This window comes from Monodelphis domestica, chromosome 6, assembly GCF_027887165.1.
Source record: "Monodelphis domestica isolate mMonDom1 chromosome 6, mMonDom1.pri, whole genome shotgun sequence".
NCBI lineage: Eukaryota > Metazoa > Chordata > Mammalia > Didelphimorphia > Didelphidae > Monodelphis > Monodelphis domestica.
The window spans coordinates 912,009-934,495 of record NC_077232.1 but is presented as its reverse complement, the minus strand read 5'-3'; the positions used below and the strand labels follow the sequence as shown (position 1 = coordinate 934,495).

At 60.4% G+C, this 22,487-nt stretch overlaps 1 protein-coding gene across 1 annotated transcript in view; it reads right to left on the bottom strand.

Annotated features, from left to right (window-relative positions):
• MUC5AC (mucin 5AC, oligomeric mucus/gel-forming) overlaps positions 1-22,487 on the bottom strand; it is a 34,042-nt gene that overhangs the window by 4,052 nt on the left and 7,503 nt on the right. Inside the window, 39 exon segments of the mRNA XM_056803555.1 lie at positions 375-409; positions 506-618; positions 700-796; positions 972-1,150; positions 1,444-1,648; positions 2,006-2,189; positions 2,777-3,027; positions 3,424-3,601; positions 4,249-4,496; positions 4,868-9,505; positions 9,925-10,137; positions 10,223-10,266; positions 10,753-10,897; positions 11,901-12,029; positions 12,481-12,637; positions 12,967-13,206; positions 14,773-14,955; positions 15,110-15,217; positions 15,219-15,227; positions 15,751-15,795; positions 15,797-15,826; positions 15,828-15,891; positions 16,347-16,377; positions 16,380-16,497; positions 17,437-17,497; positions 17,499-17,535; positions 17,864-17,866; positions 17,923-17,975; positions 18,063-18,250; positions 18,252-18,319; positions 18,591-18,720; positions 19,219-19,245; positions 19,248-19,314; positions 19,986-20,154; positions 20,234-20,371; positions 20,470-20,539; positions 20,637-20,747; positions 21,314-21,452; positions 21,544-21,661. Coding sequence (XP_056659533.1) covers positions 375-409; positions 506-618; positions 700-796; positions 972-1,150; positions 1,444-1,648; positions 2,006-2,189; positions 2,777-3,027; positions 3,424-3,601; positions 4,249-4,496; positions 4,868-9,505; positions 9,925-10,137; positions 10,223-10,266; positions 10,753-10,897; positions 11,901-12,029; positions 12,481-12,637; positions 12,967-13,206; positions 14,773-14,955; positions 15,110-15,217; positions 15,219-15,227; positions 15,751-15,795; positions 15,797-15,826; positions 15,828-15,891; positions 16,347-16,377; positions 16,380-16,497; positions 17,437-17,497; positions 17,499-17,535; positions 17,864-17,866; positions 17,923-17,975; positions 18,063-18,250; positions 18,252-18,319; positions 18,591-18,720; positions 19,219-19,245; positions 19,248-19,314; positions 19,986-20,154; positions 20,234-20,371; positions 20,470-20,539; positions 20,637-20,747; positions 21,314-21,452; positions 21,544-21,661 — 9,023 coding nt within the window.

Sequence of the window (22,487 nt, the reverse complement as noted above, 5' to 3'; positions counted from 1 at the left end):
CCACCACTGCTCCGTCCTCCCAGAGGCTCCCTCCTCGGCCTCCTGCTCCACCCTTCCTCTGCTCTTCACCCGGCCTCCGGAGGCTCCTTGAGGGCAGAGGCTGTGCTCGGCCTGTGCCCGGCCCGGGGAAGCCCGTGGCCGATCGCGCCGTGGCCCGGCCCAGCGCCCGCCCCCTCCGCCCCCCCGGCTGCACATCCCAGGCTGTGCGGCTCTTTGAAGGGTACACGGTCGCCAGGGTGACTCGGAGGGCACGAGCAGGGGGCAGAGCCATCCCGGGGCGGGCAGACTAGAGAGCGGGGCAGCGCCAGCCAGCGGGCTGTGCCCCCGGGAAGGCCTGGCAGCCCCCTGACGCGTGCGCCTGGCCCAGGACTCACCTGCACGGGCTCTCCGTGGGGGCCTGTGCACCAGGCTGAAAGAGAGAAGAGAGGCGGGCGCCGGGCTTAGGAGAGCGAAGCGGCGGGGCAGGTGGGCAAACCCCGGGCACAGCCCCGCCCGCAGCGCTTACACTGGCACTCGGAGGGGGTGGCTCGCACGCAGACTTTGGAGCTCAAGCTGAAGAGGGTGGTGCCGGCGGGGCAGAAGCATCCCTCGGTGACTCGGCTGAGGTCTTCGGCCAGGCTGGGGGAAGAGAGGAGGCGCCGTTAGCCAGGCCGCGGCCCGTGGCGAGAGCGGCCCGAAGGGGCGACCCGAGCCACTTACGTCAGGCTGGTGTTGAGGCTCCCCTCGGGGCTCTGGCACGTGGGCGGGTAGATGGGGCCGCACGCCTGGTACACCTTGTCAGCAGGGCACGTGAACGCTGGGCGAGAGGGCGAGAGCCGCGCGTGAGGCCGGCCGCGTGTGCCCGGGCCAGTCGGACTCCCCCGCCCATGCCAGCTGCCGGCGGCTCCCGGCGTGCAGGACGGAGCCCGCACGCCTCCCCCAGCCTCGCCCTGGTCCCTGCTCTGCGCCCCGAGGCCCAGAGGGTCACTCACAGCACTGGCCGTGGGTCTCGCCCCTCCAGTCGATGCACAGGCCTTGCGCGGCGCAGAGGGAGGCGTAGAGCTCCAGGCCGGAGCAGCCCACCCTGGCCTCGGGGATGTGGCACTGGTCATACACGCAGCCCTCGAAGTAGAACTGCGGCGGGACGATGCTGTGGCACGGCTCGAAGACCCTGCAGAGAGCCGCAAGTCAGCGGGCGGGCGGGCGGCCTCGAGCTCTTTCTGAGGGTCTCCTCCGCACAGGCGCCGCCCTCCACTGACCCCTCGCCGGACGAGCCCGAGGATCTGGGGCTGCCCAGACCCCGCGGAGGCACCCTCCGCCGCGCCCCTGTGCCCGGCGCCGGCGGGCACACCGCTCTTGTGGGCACCCCCCGTCCTCGGAGGGCTCTTCCGCAGGGGAGCCGCAGTGGCCCCCTCCGCGCCCTCCATTTGCCCCCGATTCCTCTTCGGCTCTCCGGCCGCTTACTCGCTCATGATCAGCAGGCAGAGAGGGGACGGTGGGCACGGCCTGGGCGTGGTGGGCGGCGCTGTCGGGGTCGGGGGCGGCCTCTTAGCACAGTAAGGCTGGCCGGGCACGCTGTACTTCCAGGAGCCGGACATTTCCGAGCAGGAGGACACAACCTTCCCATCAGGCAGGCGGCACTCGTCTCTCTTGTCGTTGGTACAAGTCCCTGCGAGGGGCCGGGGTGGGGGTCACTGAGGGGAGCGCCGGGAGCCCCCTGGCTACCCGGAGACGCGAGAGCCCTCCGCCAGCTCCAGCTGGACACAGCAGGGCCTGCAGAGGGCCCGCACGCCCGGCTCCCGACTCAGTGCCAGCCCAAGGCTGAAGCGAGTCCACCCGCGTCGGCTCCCCTCTTATCATTTGGCCCAGAAGCCACCTCAGGGCGTCGTTCTCCCAAGGGCTTCGTCTGCGAGTGGCCCGAAAGCGAGGGCGTGAGGCGGGCCGCTCTCAGCTCACTTCAGCCGAGCCCCGACGGCCTCCCTTGGAGCCGGGCATGTAGGAGAGCCGCGAAGACCCAGGCACGTACCACACTGGCCTTCTGTGTTGTTGGCAAACTTGGTGAAGGGCACCTCCACAGAGAAGAGCAGCCCGCTGAACATGACTTGGACGCCAATCTCTGGGATGGTGACGTACATGTTAATGCCCAGGGTGGAGATCACGATGCCGTCTTGCTTGAACCCGGCACCGATGGTCCGGTTGTTGAAGATAATCTGAGCGTGGGGACACAGTCAATGAGGGCCTGGGCTCAGGCGGGGCTGCCCCCCATCCACCATTGCACATGCTCCTACTCCAGGGCCAGCCCCTCGGGCTAATTCAGAACCCCCCCCCCGGAAAGCAGCCGGACCAGAGAGACCATCAGGCTGACCCAGGCAGCAAGTGGGAACCACCTGGCTATGCCACACGTCGGGAAAAGGCGCCCAGCAAAGGTCTGCCCTTGTGCAGCCCCACATGGAGCATCCCGAAGCTCTTCTCATTGAGTCGCCCCTCCCAGAGCTCATCCTCCCTCCTGTGCTGGCAGGGCCTTGGGGGCCTGCGGCCAACTCTACCCACTAGGAGAGGGAGGAGGAGGAGGAGGAGGAGGAAGAAAGTGAACCAGCCCTCAGCCCCTGCCCTTCCCTAGGCTGTTTCTGCCATGTTGGCTGGCTCGTGCCCCCACTGAGAGCCCTGTTTGCTGGCAGGCAGGGCCCTTCCCTTCTCCTGCACTATGCTCTGGGCTCCCCTCCCTTCTCCCAGGCGGTGTCCGGTGAGCGGGCGACAGCGGGCGCTCTGGGATGGCTGGGAGCCCTCCTTTCCCCACCTCGTTCTCCATCACCCCACGGACCAGGGCGCGGGTGAGCACGATGCGATTGTCCCTGTACTCGACGATGATCGACCGAGGACAGGATAGCCCGTCGCGGGCATCACAGAAGTAGTTGTCGATGAGCACCCGGAAATGGCCGTAGATGGCGTAGATTTGTTGTACTAGGACATAGGTGCAGTTGTCCAAGAAAGTGTAGTAGACGCCATCAAAGGTGATGTAGTGAGGATCTCCCCAGCCACTGCACACACCTGGCAAAGAGACGAGACACAAGCCCCCGTGACCCTGAGCGAGGAGGAGGAGGGACCAGGGGAGGCCCACCATTCTGGCTGGCACCGTGACGATCTCGGGTCCCGGGCACACGGATGCGCTGCCACTGGCCTGCCTGTCTGTGGCATCTTGGCTGATTCAAAGAATGTGCCTTGGCGCCCGCCCTGCTCCTGACGCTATTGCATGCTGGGGGGGGGGGGGGGAAGGGGGGGGGCGCATGGCCTCCGCACCCAGGCACTGGCAGGTCCTACAGGGGTGGAAGGGGCCCCCAAGCTCGAGCTCGCTTCCTCCAGGACTAGTTATTCTGGCTCCCTGGAGAAAGCTCGTTCAGCACCCTGGACACCTCCCGGCTTGGCTCACAGGCAGCCCTCACTCACATTGGCATTCGTAATGGTAGCAGCAGTGGTCAGCGTCGTCGTAAACCTTCACAGGAGGGTAGCCGTTAGCACAGGCCACCTTCTTCACGGCAGGGCAGCTCACAGGGCTTAGGGTGATCACGTTGTCCCCCTCGCACGTGGCTTTCTGGCACTTGTGCAGGAGCCAAGTCTCTCCTTTCTGCGAGAGAGGACACAGCTTGGAACAGGGGCTGGGAGGGAGCTCAAGGGAAGCCCGGAGTGCCAGTGGGATGGGGAGAGGAGCAGCCTCAAGCCTCTGCTGTCACTAGCCTTTCCTGGCGCCCTCTCGAAGTCAGGCCTCAAATCTCATTGGTAGAGCCTCTTGTATTCTTGTATCCCGTCGGCCGGCCGGCCTCCTCTCCTTCCTGCGCCATCAGCCTTATTTGGCTCCGTTGTGCCTGAAGCCCGGTCCACTTCTACTCTGACTTCATGAGCCTCCCTTCTCTGGGTCCCAGAACACTGGGGCTCCCTAAGTTTGTCCCTGACCTTCTCTACTCGCCACACTGTTCCATCAGAGAACCCTGGCCCAGCCCCAACTCCCCACCATACCTGGATCGGCGGCCTTAGGCTTCCTCCTGAGCTAACGGTTCCTCCCCGACTGTTACTCGTTGTTTCTAACTCAGCACATGCTAAAGCTCTCAGTTCCCCAGAGCCAGCCTCCCCTCCCTACTTCCCATTCTTGTCGTGATCTTCCCAGACCCGCCAGCTCGACACCCTTGAGTCACTGAACATTCCTGCATTCAGCTCTTGAAACTGGTCTCCCGAGTGGCTGAAAGGAAGGAAGGAGACAGAAGACACCCAACCAACCTTTCTTGGTGGTACTACATTGAGACAATCTGATCCTGTTTTTCCTGTTGTAGCTGGAGGATGAGAAGGAGACACTGATGGCGACGTGGGAGTGGATTCTGGTGTGGACCCAGATGTAGGCGTAGTTGGGACTGGAGGAGCAACCGAAGTGGAACACACCTCTGCTCTTCTCTCCACAGTACAGTCGTCATTGCAAATGGCAGAGTAGCAATGCCCCGCATTGTCAGTCCGGTTGTAAATCAGAGTTCCTATGGAAAAAACCCAAAGCTTGAAATGACCCGTACTTGGGAAAGCCGCAGGACGCCGAGGGGGACGCTTATTGGGCTTGGCTTTGTTGTCCTTTCACTGTTTAGGTTCCTGTTGGAGAAACCGCCAAAATAATAAGAATATCCAAGACAGGAATAGGAATGGATTGCAGGCTCTCCATGAACTGGCATAAGGCTCTGTATGCATTCTAAACTCTTTAGTGACTCAGGGGAAGCCTTGGATGGAAGAACTAGCAAGCAAAAGGATCCTAAACGGAGGGCAAAACTGAGGAAGAGGAATGGGCCTCCAGGGATGGGGGAACATCTGAAGGAAAGCGATGTGACACATAATGCAACGTTTAATAGGTGCTTACCAGATGGGTAGACTTTTCCGGATAGGAAGCAGAAACAAGGAGTACTTGTATGTGTAGACAAGGGGGTAGAGCTTGTGGCAACATATATCGTTGGGGTCATAGTAGATGGAGTGGAGGTAGTGACTGATGTAGTTCTAGAAATGGTTGTCATGGAGGTTGGGGTGGGTGTTGTGGAACAGTTCTCCATGGGTTCACAGCAGAGAACACGGATCTCATAATTGAAACACATCTTGAATTTCCCCTTCTGGTCCTGGTTCCTGCAGACGAGCCCATAGTCACGGTTGCACTCTACCACCTGTCCAATCTCCTGGATGCTAACTTCCGGGTGGGTCTCTGAACGGCACTCAAGCTGGCTGATGTATTCGGGTTTGTGGCAGATCTTCTCTCCTCTCGCCATGATGTTGTTGTAGGTTTCAACATCTCCACTGTTGGGGCCAGATTTTGGGAAATCAACATCAAACCACTTGGTCCACGAGCACTGGGGCTCACAGGTGGGAGATGGTGGCTGGACATATGTGCTAGAGGGTGTCATTGGATGAGATGTGGATGGTTTTGTCCTTGTAGTTATAGGGCTAGTGCTTGAATGCTCTTGGGTTGCAGTGGAAACTGATATTGTTGTAGTTAGGGGTGAGGTGGTGGTGGTGAGAACAGAAGGGGAGGTTGTCTCAGGAACTGTGGTCGTGAAGGGCACAGGAACTGTGGTCGTGAAGGGCACAAAATCGGTGCTTGTCTCAGGACTTGTGGCGGTGGTGGCGGTCACAAAATACGTGCTTGTCTCAGGAACTGTGGGGGTGGAGGGCACAAAATATGTGCTTGTCTCAGGAACTGTGGTGGTGAAGGGCACAAAATATGTGCTTGTCTCAGGAACTATAATGGTGCTTGTCTCAGGACTTGTGGCGGTGGTGGTGGTGGTGGTCACAAAATACGTGCTTGTCTCAGGAACTGTGGTGGTGGAGGGCACAAAGTTAGTGGTTATCTCGTGACTTGTCTTTGTGGTGACTGATGTGGTTGTGGGGGTGGTTGGAGATGTGGCCGTGGTGGTGGAACAGTTCTCCATGGGTTCACAGCAGAGAACACGGATCTCATAATTGAAACACATCTTGAATTTCCCCTTCTGGTCCTGGTTCCTGCAGACGAGCCCATAGTCACGGTTGCACTCTACCACCTGACCAATCTCCTGGATGCTAACTTCCGGGTGGGTCTCTGAACGGCACTCAAGCTGGCTGATGTATTCAGGTTTGTGGCAGATCTTCTCTCCTCTCGCCATGATGTTGTTGTAGGTTTCAACATCTCCACTGTTGGGGCCAGATTTTGGGAAATCAACATCAAACCACTTGGTCCACGAGCACTGGGGCTCACAGGTGGGAGATGGTGGCTGGACATGTGTGCTAGAGGATGTCATTGGATGAGATGTGGATGGTTTTGTCTTTGTAGTTACAGGGCTAGTGCTTGAATGCTCTTGGGTTGCAGTGGAAACTGATATTGTTGTAGTTAGGGGTGAGGTGGTGGTGGTGAGAACAGAAGGGGAGATTGTCTCAGGAACTGTGGTCGTGAAGGGCACAAAATCGGTGCTTGTCTCAGGACTTGTGGCGGTGGTGGTGGTCACAAAATACGTGCTTGTCTCAGGAACTGTGGGGGTGGGGGTGGTCACAAAATACGTGCTTGTCTCAGGAACTGTGGCGGTGGAGGGCACAAAATACGTGCTTGTCTCAGGAACTGTGGTGGTGGAGGGCACAAAATACGTGCTTGTCTCAGGAACTATAATGGTGCTTGTCTCAGGACTTGTGGCGGTGGTGGTGGTGGTGGTCACAAAATACGTGCTTGTCTCAGGAACTGTGGTGGTGGAGGGCACAAAGTTAGTGGTTATCTCGTGACTTGTCTTTGTGGTGACTGATGTGGTTGTGGGGGTGGTTGGAGATGTGGCCGTGGTGGTGGAACAGTTCTCCATGGGTTCACAGCAGAGAACACGGATCTCATAATTGAAACACATCTTGAATTTCCCCTTCTGGTCCTGGTTCCTGCAGACGAGCCCATAGTCACGGTTGCACTCTACCACCTGACCAATCTCCTGGATGCTAACTTCCGGGTGGGTCTCTGAACGGCACTCAAGCTGGCTGATGTATTCGGGTTTGTGGCAGATCTTCTCTCCTCTCGCCATGATGTTGTTGTAGGTTTCAACATCTCCACTGTTGGGGCCAGATTTTGGGAAATCAACATCAAACCACTTGGTCCACGAGCACTGGGGCTCACAGGTGGGAGATGGTGGCTGGACATGTGTGCTAGAGGGTGTCATTGGATGAGATGTGGATGGTTTTGTCCTTGTAGTTACAGGGCTAGTGCTTGAATGCTCTTGGGTTGCAGTGGAAACTGATATTGTTGTAGTTAGGGGTGAGGTGGTGGTGGTGAGAACAGAAGGGGAGGTTGTCTCAGGACTTGTGGTGGTGGAGGGCACAAAGTTAGTGGTTATCTCGTGACTTGTCTTTGTGGTGACTGATGTGGTTGTGGGGGTGGTTGGAGATGTGGCCGTGGTGGCGGAACAGTTCTCCATGGGTTCACAGCAGAGAACACGGATCTCATAATTGAAACACATCTTGTATTTCCCCTTCTGGTCCTGGTTCCTGCAGACGAGCCCATAGTCAGGGTTGCATTCTACTACTTGTCCTATTTTCTCAATGTTGACATGGGGATGGTCCCGTGCCCGGCATTCAAGCCGCGTTATATAATCAGGCTTGTGGCAGATCTTCTCTCCTCTTCTGATGATGTTATTGTAGGTTTCAACATCTCCACTGTTGGGTCCAGATGATGGGAAATCAACATCAAACCACTTGGTCCATGAGCACTGGGGCTCACAGTTGGGGGGTATTGGTTGAGTAGATGTGCTAGCGGGTGTCATTGGATGAGATGTGGGTGGTTTTGTCACAGGGCTAGTGCTTGAGTGCTCTTGGATTGAAGTGGAAACTGATATCGTTGTATTTAGGGGTGAGGATGGAGGTGAGGTGGTGGCGGTGAGAACAGAATGGGGGGTTGTCTCAGGACTTGTGGCAGTGGAGGGCACAAAATACGTGCTTGTCTCAGGAACTGTGGTGGTGGAAGGCACAAAGTTAGTGGTTATCTCGTGACTTGTCTTTGTGGTGACTGATGTGGTTGTGGTGGTGGAACAGTTCTCCATGGGTTCACAGCAGAGAACACGGATCTCATAATTGAAACACATCTTGAATTTCCCCTTCTGGTCCTGGTTCCTGCAGACGAGCCCATAGTCACGGTTGCACTCTACCACCTGACCAATCTCCTGGATGCTAACTTCCGGGTGGGTCTCTGAACGGCACTCAAGTTGGCTGATGTATTCGGGTTTGTGGCAGATCTTCTCTCCTCTCGCCATGATGTTGTTGTAGGTTTCAACATCTCCACTGTTGGGGCCAGATTTTGGAAAATCAACATCAAACCACTTGGTCCACGAGCACTGGGGCTCACAGGTGGGGTGCATTGTGGGCTTAAGTTCTGTGCTTGTTTGGCGATCTGAATGGGAGCTTGGAGTCTCTGTGGTTGATGTTCCCGGGCTGCTCGTTGGTTTCCAGTGAGAATCTGAGGTTGTTTTGGTGGTCCGCTCTCTCCCACACTTTGTGAGCTCACAACATTGAATTCGGATCTCGTAATTGTAACATATGGGTGGGAACTGATCTTTGTTCAGGCACAAGAATCCCTCGGTCTTGCTACACGTCACGTTCTGCTCCAGCTCGTTCAGAGGCGTGTTGGGGAAGCTCACAGCTCTACATTCCACTGCTTTGGGGACATCACAAAAGTGGTATCCTTTCGCTCTTAAATCCTTGAAGGTGTCGAAGTCTCCCCCATCGATGTCTGGTTCTGGATAACTCCCATCTATCCAGGGTGTCCATTCACAGACTTCCTGAAGACAAATGGTTGGCGTCGGTGTCGGCTTCCCCTCAGTAGGGAGCCCCGGTGTCCCGGGTGTCTCTGGGGACGAAGAGGGCCCCGTTCCCGTTGTTGATGGAAAAGGTGTGGATTCGGGAGGGTGAGTATTTGTAGTTTCCCTGTGTTCTGGCATCGAAGTTGCGCTCAAAGTTGACTTGGCCGGGGTCACTGGTGCTGTCACTGTAGCCGTGGCTGTGTGGGGCTCACATGGCTGAGAAAGGCAGCACAGGATTTTGATCTGGTAGTTGTCACACTTTCCGGACACCTGATCCTTATTAAGGCAGACCAACCCCTCTGTTGGGCTGCACGTCACGTTTTGATTGAGCTCCTGCCAGGGCACGGCAGGGAAGTCGGCAGCTCTGCACTCCACCTTCCTGGGGGACTTGCAGACTCGATAGCCGGCAGCTCGGATGTTCTCCAGCGTATCGAAGTCTCCACTGTTCGCTCCTCTTCCCGGGTGGCTGACGTCCAGCCAAGGGGTCCACGTGCAAACCTCTTGAACACAAGCCGGGGTTGCTGACTGTGTGCTGACGCTCTCCAGGGAAGTCGTGGGTGTGACACTAGTGTCTGTCGTGGGCACGGTGGCTGGCTGTGTGATGGTGCTGACTTCAGAGGGGACTGGTGTGCGGCTAGGAACCTCTGAAGGTTCTCCAGTGGAAGGCAGAGTCGTTGATGGAGTTGATTGTCCCGGAAAGGTGGAGTGGTGCCCTGCGATTTGAAAAGAAGAGGAGGATGGAGTGTGGAGGACCTCCGCCCACCAGCCACATGGCACTGGCACCTTTGCTGGGAGCCTGGAACTCTAGGGAAGCCGAGGATCATCTTGGACGTCTGGTCCTAGGCTGGGGGGCTGGCAAGATCCTCCCATTACTTAAAGGAACCTCAGGGAGGAAGAAGACAGTGGAGGAGAAAAGAGCCCGGGAAGCCGTGCTGGCCAAACCGCCCAGAGCAAGCGAGGAAGGTGCTCTGCCCCCCCAAGTTACTTCCTTTCCCTTTTGGGTCCCCGTGGTTTTCTTCAAGAGCGTGGAAGCTCCTGGGTGGGGGGGGGGCGTCCTCTTTCTGCCTTTGGACAGCTCCAAAGTCGTAGCCAACACTTACTGCCCGGACTGCAGGCTTGGCTGTGGCCTTACCCAGGGTGGTGATGACCGAGAAGGGGGCGGAGGTGGAGATGACCGAGAAGGTGGTGAAGGGGGCCGGGGTGCTGACGCCGCACTCGTACACCTTCGCTTCTTTCGTGCCGTTGGGCCCGCAGGTGGCGACGATGCAGCCCCCGATGCCATCTGTGGTGTTGTAGATGACCTCCCCAAGGTGGAAGCGCTTTCCCTCGTAAGTGCAGGTACACGCTGGCAAGCAGAAGAGACGGGACGCCATGAAAGCCCTGCCAGGGGGCCAGCCTGGGGGTGCCCGCAAACACAGCCCATCTCTTACCGCTTGAGTCGTACGTGCATTCGATGCCGGCCTCGGTGCACAAGCTGAAAGCAGAGAGAAGGACGGGGCGGGGAGCCGTTTGCTCAGCTGCTCCAACGCTCTCTCCTGGCTGTTTCTCACGAGGTTTCACCAGTCTGGTTGGCGCAGCCATCGGCAGCCCCGCTTGCTTGCCTGCCATCTCCATTTTGTCTCCCCTTCCCCCCACGCCCCGCCCGGCATCGCTTCCTCAGCACGGGGCTTGGGGCTGACAAGGCCGGGTGAGCCCGAGCCCCAGGAACAAAGGGAAGATCCCTGTGGGGGCGGCACCCCCCACCCCGAGGAACCTCTGCTGGAGGACAAAAGCTCCAAACTGGCGAGGGCCACATTTGCCTCTGACGGGCTCCTCCGGGGACATGGGCTGACAGTCATTAGGATCACCTGGAATACGTCGGGGCAGTGGGCGGGCGGGAGGGAAGGCTGCCGGGCTGGGAGGCCCCTTCACAATCCCACTCACAGTGCGCCTGGGTGGGCCAGGTTAAAGGAGCTCTTACCACGACTGGCAGTTCTTGCGCAGGGGTACTGGGGAGCCTGGAGGGTAGTACGTTCCATTGAGGTAGCAGGGAGCACAGCTCTGGACACACTGCATCTTGTCTTCGTCAAAGATGGGGGTCTTTGGCGGGCATTTGGGGTAGCAGCCTGCAGGGCCAAGGAGAGGGCCTGCTCTCAGACCTTAGCCTCCCCTCTGGCCGAGGTTCATGGACAGACAGATGCCTGCTGCACTTCCTCCTGGCTTTACGCAGCCAGAACCTGACAGGCGGATCCCACCCAGAGTTCGCTTGGAGGGGATTGTCTGTGGGGCCCAGAAGGTGCCGTGCGTGTGCCAGGAGGCTGCTGGGGAAAACAGGTGCCCGGGAGTCCCTGGGGCTGGGGGGGGGGCAGGGAAGGACCTCAGGGCTCCACTGGGTCCTGGAGACCGGCCTGGAAGGAGGATGAGTCAGTGCAGTGGATCTGCTCCGGGGACAGACAGGGCACACACTATCACTGAGCAGCAAAGAGGGAAATGTCTGGGCCGTGGCTGCCTCAGTGTGTGCCCAGGGTAGAGGGGAACCCAAGAGCCCTCCCTGTTCCTGGACAGAGACTATATGGGAGAGGGAGAGCAGCCTGGACACTGGGGGTGAGTGAGGAAGAGATGATGCAAAGACTGGGAGGAGTGATGGGCTCCTGAGGCCCTCCCAGCTCCTGTCTGGGGAGGGACGGCTTGAGGTCGAGGCACAGGGTGGTAGGCAAGGGGTCCTGGCAGGTATTAGACTGGGCTGCCTCCCCTCTCCCCTTCCTGCTCTCTCCCCTGCCATCTTCTTCTCCCTCCTCCCCAGTGTGGTCTCAGACAAAGTGCTTGGCTCTTGTGACTTGGTGGTGACGAGGCACTAGACCAGCCATGGACATGCCAAAGGCACCCAAAGTCTTGGGAACCCTTTGACTCCTTGGGGACTCCTTAGGGACTCCTTGGGAACCCTTTGACTCCTTGGGGACTCCTTGGGAACCCTTTGACTCCTTGGGGACTCCTTGGGAACCCTTTGATTCCTTGGGGACTCCTTAGGGACTCCTTAGGTACTCCTTGGGAACCCTTTGATTCCTTGGGGACTCCTTGGGAACCCTTTGACTCCTTGGGGACTCCTTGGGAACCCTTTGACTCCTTTACCTTCCAGGCCTCGGATGTTGTGGGAGCACTTCCCACTTGGGTTGTGGCAAGTCTTCATGCAGGGGGCGCCGCAGGGCTGGTAGTGCCACTCGCAGGAGCCGCTGGGGTTGTAGTAGTCACAGAACAGAGCTGGAAGAGGGGAGCTGGGTCAGTGTGATGTGCAGCTGTCATTAGGCACACTTCCTAAAACTGAGATTCCTTAAGGGTGAGCAAAGCATGTGATAGGCAACAGCAAAGGCGGTTTGGTGTTGCCCCATCTCCTGTGCCCACCTGACTTTGGGGGTCATTCTGGAGCAGCCCGAGTCACTCTGGTGAACCCCAAAGGTGTCACAGAGAGGGTGGCAATACAGAGAGGCTTGGATAAGGGACGGTCCTTCGGTGTGCCACTGAGTAGTTCTTTCTGTCAGATCCCCCTGTGCCCCCTGGCAGAATCTTTGGAGAGCCACCTGGCATCTCCTCCCTCGCCATGTCCTCTGAGATGAGCTTTGGGGGAGAAGAGCTATAGGCAAAGCTGGCTTGGGTCCTGCCTGGCTGCTCACCCTATGGGGCCTCTCCCACCACATCGGACTCAGAGACTCACGACAGATACTGGGCGTCCTCCAGGAGACACAGATGTTGATCTCACTACAGGCTTGGGCATAGGCGGCCACGGCTGTGCAGAAGCACTCACAGTCTCCACCAGTGTCACAGGCACAGGCGTCGGACACGCAGGCCTCATAGTATTTGGTGGGTTCAACCTGTGGATGGAAAAGTTACCATTTGCATTTCTGACTCCCCAGCAGGACATGGCTAACCCTCAAAGTCAGTCAAGCTTCCTCTCTTTCCCCCTGTTTACAACAGGAAGATTATGGGGTGCAGTGGGGGACCCCAAGTCTGGCTCAGAGTCTTTAGCTGAGAGAGATGCTGCATTCCCCCAAGAGAAGAGATTGAGGTTCTCATGTGTGCTTGAATGCCTGAGATACTCATGGGAGCAGCCAGGGCAGAGAAGACACAGGAAGCCCCATCCCTTGGCACAGAAATAGTCACAGGAGGAAACTGCTGCCACCCTCCCCAGGCTCTGCCTTACATGAGGATGGCAGGCGGCAAAGACGTCGCTGTTGATGAGGCTGCACTGCTTCTGGGCCCAGGCCTTGCGGTAAGGGTTGGTGGTGCAGGGGTCCCTGGGGGAGGCAGCATCCGGGCACGACGGGGAGATCTTCCAGCTGTTGCCAAACTCCTGCACGTCGCCCACCACCGAGAGGCTCCTGGTGGTGAAGTCGTTGATGCTGTTGCCGTCGTAGTTCCCACAGAGCCCACAGACTTTCCCCTGCCCGGAGAAAGGATGAGGTCAGGGAGGTGGAAGAATGTGCCCCAGATGTGCCCAGGCACTGAAGCTGCCCTTGCAGCAGAATGCTGCCTCACTTCCTAACCAGCCCCTGGAGCTAGCCTTGGTACTACTGACCTGGTCCAACCTCTCCCTCTCTCTGTCTGTTTCTCCCTCTCTCCCTCTCCCTCTCTCTGTCTCTCTGCCTCTCTTCCTCTCTGTCTCTCTCCCTGTCTCTGTCTCTGTCTCTCTTCCTCTCTGTCTCTGTCTCTCTCCCTCTCTCTGTCTCTGTCTCTCTTGCTCTCCCTCTATCTCTCTCTCCCTCCCTCTGTCTATCTCTGTCTTTCTCCCTCTCTGTCTGTCTGTCTCTGTCTGTCTCCCTCTCTCTCTTCCTCTCTCTCTCTCTCTCTCTCTCTCTCTCTTTCTCTCTCTCTCTCTCTCCCTCTGTCTATCTCTGTCTTTCTCTCTCTCTGTCTCTCTCTCTCTTTCTCTCTCTCTCTCTGTCTCTCTCTCTCTTTCTCTCTCTCTCTCTGTCTCTCTTTCTCTCTCTCTCTCTGTCTCTCTCTGTCTCTCTCTGTCTCTCTCTGTCTCTCTCTCTGTCTCTCTCTCTCTCTCTCTCTTTCTGTCTCTCTCCCTCTCTGTCTCTCTTCCTCTCTGTCTCTCTCTGTCTCCCTCTCTCTCTGTCTCTGTCTCTCTTGCTCTCCCTCTGTCTCTCCCTGTCTCTCTCTCCCTCTGTCTCTCTCTCTCCCTGTCTCTCTCTCCCTCTGTCTCTCTCTCTCCCTGTCTCTCTCTCCCTCTGTCTGTCTCTGTCTCTGTCTCCCTCTCTCTCTTCCTCTCTCTCTTCCTCTCTGTCTGTCTCTGTCTGTCTCTCTTCCTTTCTGTCTGTCTCTGTCTCTCTGTCTTTCTCTGTCTCTGTCTGTCTCTGTGTCTCTCTTCCTCTCTGTCTCTCTCTCTGTCTCTTGTCTCCCCCCCCCCCGTTTCTGTCTGTCTGTCTCTTCCTCTCTGTCTCTCTCTCTCTTTCTGTCTGTGTGTGTGGCTGTCTCTGCTTGGAGGACCCAATCTTCCCTGTTAAAATCCACTGGCCCCAGAGGATGTGGAGTGGGGGAGGCATTCCTCGCATTCTACCACTCCTAAGAAGGAAAAAGTTCCTTTTCCTCTTCTGCAAAAAGGACCCTGGCCCCGACTCCACACACAAACATCAGGGGAGAAAAGCATTCTGTAACATTTGTAACAGGGAATTGTGCCTGGCCTGGGCACTCTTGTGCTGGGCACTCATGCTGGCAAGCTTCTGCCCCCCACCATGCCCAAGCTCCCTTTGTTCCCCCGCCCCCATCTGCCTGGCATCGTGCCCATCTGCTGCACAGTGAGCGCCCTACTTTTCTCATCTCTGTCTTCCCAAGCCATGTGTGGGGTGGCAAGGTGGCCGGTGTCCGTGGTCCTGAACTTAGCCTCTAGCTGATGACTGCAAGCGCACACAGCACCCTGTGCACCTGCCTGGGCACACACACTGGCAGCCCTCTCCAGGCAGCCAACATCCCCTGGCCCACTCGGGCTCCGCAGCGGCGGTACCTTGAAGTCCGGGCTCAGTTGGACAGAGATGCTGGTCTTCTTGTCCCACAGCAGCACCAGCCCCATGTTGGTGTCCACGATAAGGTAGATGCCCATCTGGCGGATGCTGTAGGGTGGCTCCTCCTTGGCATCTCCCTTCTCCACCACCTCCACCTTCCCTTCACTGAGTTTCAGCTCATAGCTCTGGATGAGGAAAGCCCGAGGCTGATCAGCGCCTGAGGACATGGGGCCGCCCTGGGCCACAAGCTGTTGGCCAGGGGTCCTGTGCCCACCTTTCCTGCCCTGTGAAGGCTGTGCCCAAACGCTTCTCCCTCAAGCCTCTGCCCCAGACAGACACCCACCCCAAGAAGATCTTGATGGCCTTGGAGCAGGTGGTGCCCGTGGTCCCGCAGGGGATGTTCTCTGTGATCACTCGGAAAGTGCCCTGGGTGCTGCTGTTCTTCCCAACAGTGGTCCTGCCAAGGGAAGGCCCCATCAGTAGAGGGCCTGCAGGGGCAAGGCCAGGCTCCTCCTAGCCCAGGATGCGTGGTGGCAAGGGTGGCAGTCAGGAGTCTCGAGACCTGGCTCTCCTGCCAGTTCTCCCGCCCAAGCCCTCCCCAGCTGGTGAAGTAGATGAAAGCTCTTCTTCCTTCAAATCCACCCTCCAAGCCCACACAACACATTGGGAGCTTCTGCCGTGGGGTCGCTCTCTGGGCCTCAGACACGGACCGTGGCCCCTCTCCCTTTGAAAATGGCCCGTGCCTGGCTCCCTCGCCTCACTGGGGACGGGCCTCTGGCTGTTGGTTGGACAATCGGGGTCTTGCCTGGAACGTCCCCTCCCCAACTCTATTAGTAGGAGGGTCCCGTCTCCTTCCGCTCAGCCCTCAGGGACAGCGGGGTGGGGGCAGGGGGTCTCTGGATGTCCTGAGAAGAGGGCAGAAGGAAAGGAGGCAGGGAGAGAGGGGAGGGAGACGTGGCCAGTGTGGCCCCCACCCTCACCTGGACCAGAGTGTACTCGCAGCCCCCATTGAAACTGTAGCGCTGGGCCATCAAAGGTGATGTAGTGCCCGTCACCGGTACACGGCACATGTGGCCAGGCAGGACTCGTCAGTACAGTGCCACATTCGGTTCTTGCAGGTGCTGAGGGGAGAAGGCAATCAAGGGGGTCAGGCATGTCCTTCAGGCCCAGGGGACCAGGGAGGAAGTGGGAAGAACAGGGAGCAGGTGGAGGGGGGAGGCCAAAGAGATGCTGCAAAGATGGGCCAGGGCCTCGCACGGCCCTCTGCCACGGCTGGCTCCTTCCTCGGGGAGGGGCCCTGCAGCTGGCAAAAAGACCCAGCTCATGCCCTTCTTGCCTCCACTGGTGATCAGCAGGAAAGTCCTTTAGGGGCCTGCAAAGTGCCCGAGATTCCTGGGAGAGGAGTTTGGAGATCCGCCCCCTCCTCATCTCTCTGGGGCGCCCCGAGGTTCTCTGGGGATGCCCTGATCAGGAGGAGGCCCTTCTGAGCTGCTGCAGTGAAGAGAGCCCTCCCTCGCCCCAGCTGCCTTGCCGCAAGGAGGTGAGGCCGGGGCCCCTGGGACCTGGGGACACCTACCAGGTGTTGCACTCCACCTGGATGGTCTCACAGCCTTGTAGCTGGCCTCGTTGTGGACACACGGGCAATTCTCCTTCTGGATGCAGCCTCCTTCTCCGTCAGACACCAGCCCGTCCGGGCACATGCAACCAGAGACACACTGGGTGCTATACTGTGGAGGGCAAGAGAAAAGGCACGTCAAGGGCCTGCCCGAGACAGCTGCTGGGAAAGTGTGCAAACCAGCAGGGGACAGGAAGACAGACAGACAGATAGAACAGCAGGCAGGCAGGCAGACAGAATGTCAGACAGGTAGATAGGCAGACAGACAGGGAGACAGACAGACAAGTAGGCAGGCAGACAGACAGGGAGACAGAATGGCAGACAGACAGACAGGACAGACAGGCAGACAGGACAGACAGGTAGACAGGCAGGCAGACAGACAGGCAGACAGACAGACAGACAGACAGAATGGCAGGCAGGCAGGCAAGGCAGAACTGATGTGGGCTGCTTGAGCAGCAGTCCTGTGGGAAGATGAGCAGCTCAGGATGGCTGTGGGCAGCGTGAGCTGGACATGGGCCCAAGGTGAGGCCAGGGCTCTGGGTTAAGACTTCAAGGAAAGCGAGTGGGCGGCGCCTGTGCCTGCGCAGTGGCCGGCCCCCTAGGTCCCGGCACGTCCCCTCCGGGGTAGCCTTCGGGCTGCCCTGAGGAAAGGGGAGCTCCTGGCACCTCACAGGGAGAATGAAGGTGAGCTCGTCCTGGTCTCAGGACTTCTGCACAGGCTCCTGGGCAAGAGCAGAGAGCCACATGGCCCACAACGCCTGAGGACGGGGAGCAGCCAGCAGCAGAGGGGGAGCCAGGACCCCTCCCTCATGGGATGACCATGGCAGTGGGCCAGGCCCCCCCTCACTGAGAATGGCCGGGCACGTGTCCTGAGTGTGTGCACACACTCGTGCCCACGTGCAATGGCACAAGCGCTCTGCCTGGCGCCCGGATCCCCCTCGCTCCCTCCGGCGTCGGCATGCGCAGGGTGGGCGATCTGGGGCTCCCTCCTGGCCCAAGCGCAGGGCGTGGCGGCCCTCTGGGGACGGGGGAGGCTCCTCGGGGCACTCACACAGGCCATGTCCAGCGTGTGGCAGCTCTTCTGGCACTCGGCTCCCGTGACTCCCGCCGGGGGCCTTGCTGCAGTCAAAGTAGACCATGGGAGCGGCGCCAGACTGGAAGAGAGCGGGCAGCGAGCAGTGAGCAGGCTGCGAGCCCGAAGAGTGGCTCTGCGGGGAGACCTGCACTCGGCTCTCTCGTGGGCGAACACAGATGGATGCCCCGAGGTGGCCAGCACACAGGGGAGAAGGCGGGCCGCCCGCAGGGCTAAGGAGGTCATCCGCACCCCACGACTTGGGACCGGATGACCTTAGGCAAGTCCCTTCCCCTTCTGGGCCTCAGTTTCCCCTGCTGTAAAGTGTGGGGATGGCCTCCACACTCCCTCCCAGCCCAAGGCCAGGCCGCCGTGGTCCTGGGCCGTCCTGGGCCCAGCTTCGGGGACACTGTGGGGGGGGCTGGGCCCCGGGCTGGCAGAGGCACCAAGCAGCAGAAGGCTTACCCGGCTGGGGCACTGGGCCTCCGATGCAGTCCAGTCTGCCCTGGGTGCAAGTGCTGGAAGAGAAGAAGCAGGCTCAGCCCCCGGGGCCCCGCCAGCGGGTCCGGGCAGCAGGGCGGGCAGGGCAGGGGGCAGCGCCTTACCACAGGGCCCCGTTGTCGTGGACAGACTCTCCGTTGGGCACGACGGAGCCGTGGTGGTAGCACGGGCAGCTGTCCGCGGGCACGCACTTGCCCGCGGCGTCCAGGAAGGTGCCCTCCTCGCAGGTGCAGCCGTCCACGGGGAAGAACTTGATGTTGCAGGTGACGTCGGGCTCGCTGAGCGAGCGGCAAGGTGGGCTGGCACGCGCTGATGTTGTAGCGGTACGTCAGAGACTTGGGGCACGAGCTCATGGGCTTGGCTGCAGAGTTAGGGGAGCCCCGCGGGGGCAGTCAGCGTCTGGGCATGCCCAGGGTCTCCCAGCACGTGTAGGAGCCCGAGCTAGGCACTGGGTCTGGAGGCAGAAGCCCGAGTTCAAATCCAGCCTCAGCCATGTATTCGCTGGGTGACCCTGGACAAGTCACTTTGCCACGGTCTGCCGGTTTCCTCAATTGTAAAATGGGAATAATAGCCAGCCCCTCCATGGCAAGACTGTCCCCTTCCCCTCCGTCATTCCCTCCCTGCGCACTTACTGCAGACTCCGGCCCTCCAGCCGCTCAGCACCAACTCCCCCGGGCGGCGCAGGCCTGCACGTAGGAAAGAGAGCGCCGCACACAGACAGTCCTCGCTCTTCTCGCAGTTGCACGTGTCGAACATGCAGTTCTGGGGAGCAGAAAAGCACCTCAGTGACGCCCTGCTGTGGCTCCCCGGGGCGTCCCTCGGGCCAGTCTGAGGCGGGGCTCCCAGAGGGCCGAGACTGTCCGGGCGCCCACTTCCCAGGGGAAGTCCAAACAGGGACCACGGCCAGGGCACACTCAGAGGTGGGGTGAAGCCCCCCCGCCCCCCGGACCAGGGCCAGAGGCAGGCCGATGGGGGCTCCCGGCCAGGGACACCAGCATGGGGGGGCGAGCCGAGCGAGGCGCCCATGGGGGGCCCTGCCTGTCCTGGGGCTCCCTTCAAACACGAGCAGGGCCTGGGCCCGGTGCCCGCCCCCCCGCTGCTGAGCAGTGAGGGGAGCCCGGAGCCCCTGCCCTGCCGGCTGTGAGGAGCGAGGAAGGCGATGCCGGGACGGGCAGCTGGTGTTGGCGCCGTCCTTCCCTTTGAAGTCCGGCCTGGGGGGGGGGCATTTGGCTTTGGCCAGCCAAGACGGGCAGCAATTACCGAGTGGTACAGGGCTGGGTTGGACCCACCGCGTGGCACAGGGCAAAGACTCCCTGCGGGTCAGTGAGCAGGCCACACCAGTGCTGGGCGTACTTTCTCTGCAAACAAAAAGGACCAGGGAAACCTTTAGGCTGGGGGCAGGAGCTCCTGGGTCCCGCAGCCCCCCTCCGAAGCCCCTCCTTTCCTCCATCCCAGGATCTGGCAGTTGAAAATGATCCCAGAGGCCTCTGGTGCCCACCTCTGTGCCCACCTCAGAGCCCAGGGAGGGGGCAGCTCCCCAGGAAGCCCCTTCCTTGCCAGGGTGGCTCATTGGGCGCCCCTCGAGCCTCTGTTGCCTCTCTGTGGCTCCCAGGGGCCCAAGCAAACAAGGCTAATGCCTGCCTGGAAGGGCCCTGGGGCTTCTCTGGCCAGGCCCCCCACGGAGGCATCCCATTGCCCCGGTGGGCCAGGCCCCCCAGGAGGCATCCCATTGCCCCGGTGGTCCCTATCAAGCTTGGGGTCCCCCGGCTCCCAGATCTTTTTCAGATGAGTCTGTCTTTAGCCCAAGAATGAGCCGGGCCGCTTCTCCCTCTGGGACCCACCGCTGTGGTTTCTGGGAATCTCCCTTCCGGGCCTGGGCCACAGGCATCGCGGCCCAGACCCGTCCCTCCCCTCTGGGGTGCCCTGCCGGCCCCCAGAGCCTCCAGTTCAGGGGAATGACCGCCCGGAGGGTCCTGCCTCTGCCCCACCCCCGCTAAGTCTGGGAGGCTCGGCCGCGGCCGCCCCACCCACCGTTCTCCACGCTGAGCGAGCACGGGTCCTCGAAGTGGTTCCTGACGTTGGGACAGTCGGCCTGAGTCTTGAAGGTGTTGGCGAAGGCCGCCGCCGTGCCTTCCACCACCCCGCTCATGCTCCTGAAGTCGTCCGCCTGGATGCTGTTGAAGTTCCCACAGAGGCCTGCGGGGCGGGAGGTGGGGGCGGGGCGTCAGGCCCGGCGGGGGCGGGGCGGGGCGGGGCGGGGCGGCTCTCCACCTACCGCAGGTCAGCCCCCGAAGGGACGACTCCAGCTGCACAAAGACTTGCATGGTGGGGATGAGCTGGATGGTCAGCTGGAGGCCCAGGTTGGTCTGAGCGATGATGAAGAAGGAGGAAGGCCTGAAGAGGGTGACGTTGCCTGGAGACACACAGAGAGGCCGCTCAGCGGGGGGTGGGGATGGGGGCAGCCCGCCCCCTCCCCCCGGACTCCCCGGAGGCCCCGAGCGGCTGCCTCACCGGCCGAGACGGGCAGCTGGGTGTAGATCCAGTTCACGAACACCTCCCCAGAGGCCTTGACCACGACCATCTGCGGGAGAGGGAGCAGGGAGGGGCCAGTGAGGGCCCCTCCCTTCGGAGGGGGGCGGGAGGGGGCGGGAATGGCTCTTCGTGCCCCGCCCACTTACCGTGTGGCCGCCCCCGACGCTGAGAGTCACGCTCTTGAGGCACGTCTCACTGTCGGTCAGTCCGCACTTGCGGAGCTCCGCCAGGACTGTGAAGGCCTCGTCGCCGCAGGGCTGCAGGACGGAAGGAAGGCCCAGCCCAGCTCACCTGGGGCCCAAACCGCAGGAGGGAAGAGGGGCGCCGGGCAGGGCAGGGTGGCCTCCTCCGCCTTAGCGGTGCTCCTTTGGGAGCTGTTGCAGTCTGGGGGCAGCAGGTGGGGGGCGCTGAGGAACCCCCAGATGGGGTGTCTCAGCGCACGCTTGTGACACGCTCCTGGCGAGCTTCGCTTCCCTGGATTCTGCCCAGGCTGGAGCCTGCCTTGGTCTCCCCCCCAGTCTAGCTGCTTCCCCCAAGGCAGCATCGTTGGCCATTTGGACGCGCGGCCTCTCCCTGCACTTAAAAGCCCAGGAATGCTTCTAAGACAGCCGGGCAAGGAGTAGGCCAAGGGTTAAGTGACTTATTCAGGGTCACCCGGCCAGGAAGCATCTGAGACCACGTTGGAACCCAGGCCCTCCCGACTCCAAGCCTGGAGCTCCATCCGCTGGCTCGCTCGCTGTCCCCGCTGACGCTGCTCCCTCCCAGAAGCGCAGGACGTTTGCCGGGCGGCCTCCAGGGCAGTCTGAGCCGCCCCGAGCCCTACCTTGACCAGGACGTAGCTGCAGTCCCCGTGGACCGTGTAGTGCTTCTCGTCGAAGGTGGAGAAGTGGGCGCCGCCCGTCACGGAGCAGGTGCCGGGGCAGGGCAGGTCCCGGCAGCTCCACTTGCCCCCGGAGCACGTGCTGCGGGGACAACGGGGCAGTTTGCGGCGCCCAGCGCCCTCCTGCGCCCTCCCGCCTCGGCCGCGGAGCCTGCCGGGACTCCGGCACTCACCAGTTGGTGCACTCAGTGGAGTAGAAGGTCCCGGGAGCGAAGGACTGCCCGTTGTACGTGCAGAAGCACTGCTCCGCCGGCACGCAGCCCCGGCCCGCCACGTCGTCCAGCACCGTCCCTGCAAGAAGGCCGCCAGCTCCGGCTCTCCCTCGGGGCAGAGGGGCCGGCCTGGAGCCCCTCCCCAACTGCTGCCGGGCTGTTAACCCGCCCGAGGGCGAGGGCGGGCGGCACACGGGAAGGCCACCGCGGCGCCCTCAGCGCTCTGACCCGCCAGTATCTATGGGCTCCCGCGGAGCTACTGGGCTAGCTACGGGGCTGGCTGGTTGGCTACCCATGTCTCTGCAGCCGTCCATCTAGCGCGCTCTCGGTCTCGGTCCTGGTCTCTGTCTCTCTGTCTCTGTCTCTGTCTCTGTCTCTGTCTCTCTCTCCCTCTGTCTCTCTCTCTCCCCCTCTGTCTCTGTCTCTCCCTCTCTGTCTCTCTCCATCTCTCTGTCTCTGTCTCTTTCTGTCTCTCTGTCTCTCCCTCTCTCTCTCTCTCTCTCTCTCTCTCTCTCTCTCTCTCTCTCTCTCTCTCTCTCTCTCTCTCTCTCTCTCTCTCTCTGTCTCTCTGTCTCTGTCTCTCTCCCTCTCTCTCTCTCTCTCTCTCTCTCTCCCCCTCTGTCTCTCTCTCTCTCCCTCTGTCTCTCTCCCCCTCTGTCTCTCTCTCTCTCCCTCTGTCTCTCTCTCTCTCTCTTTCTCTCTCTCTCTCCCTCTGTCTCTCTCTCTCTCTCTCTCTCTCTCTCTCTCTCTCTCTCTCTCTCTCTCTCTCTCTCATTTAGTGAGTCAGACCCAGGAGGCAGTTTCCCAGCCCAGAATGGTCCCAGCAGAGGAGGAGCGGCCCCCTGAGGAGGTGGTGGGCTCCGGTCCTGGAGCCGGGCAGAGGGACTTCTTGCCTGGGACAGGTC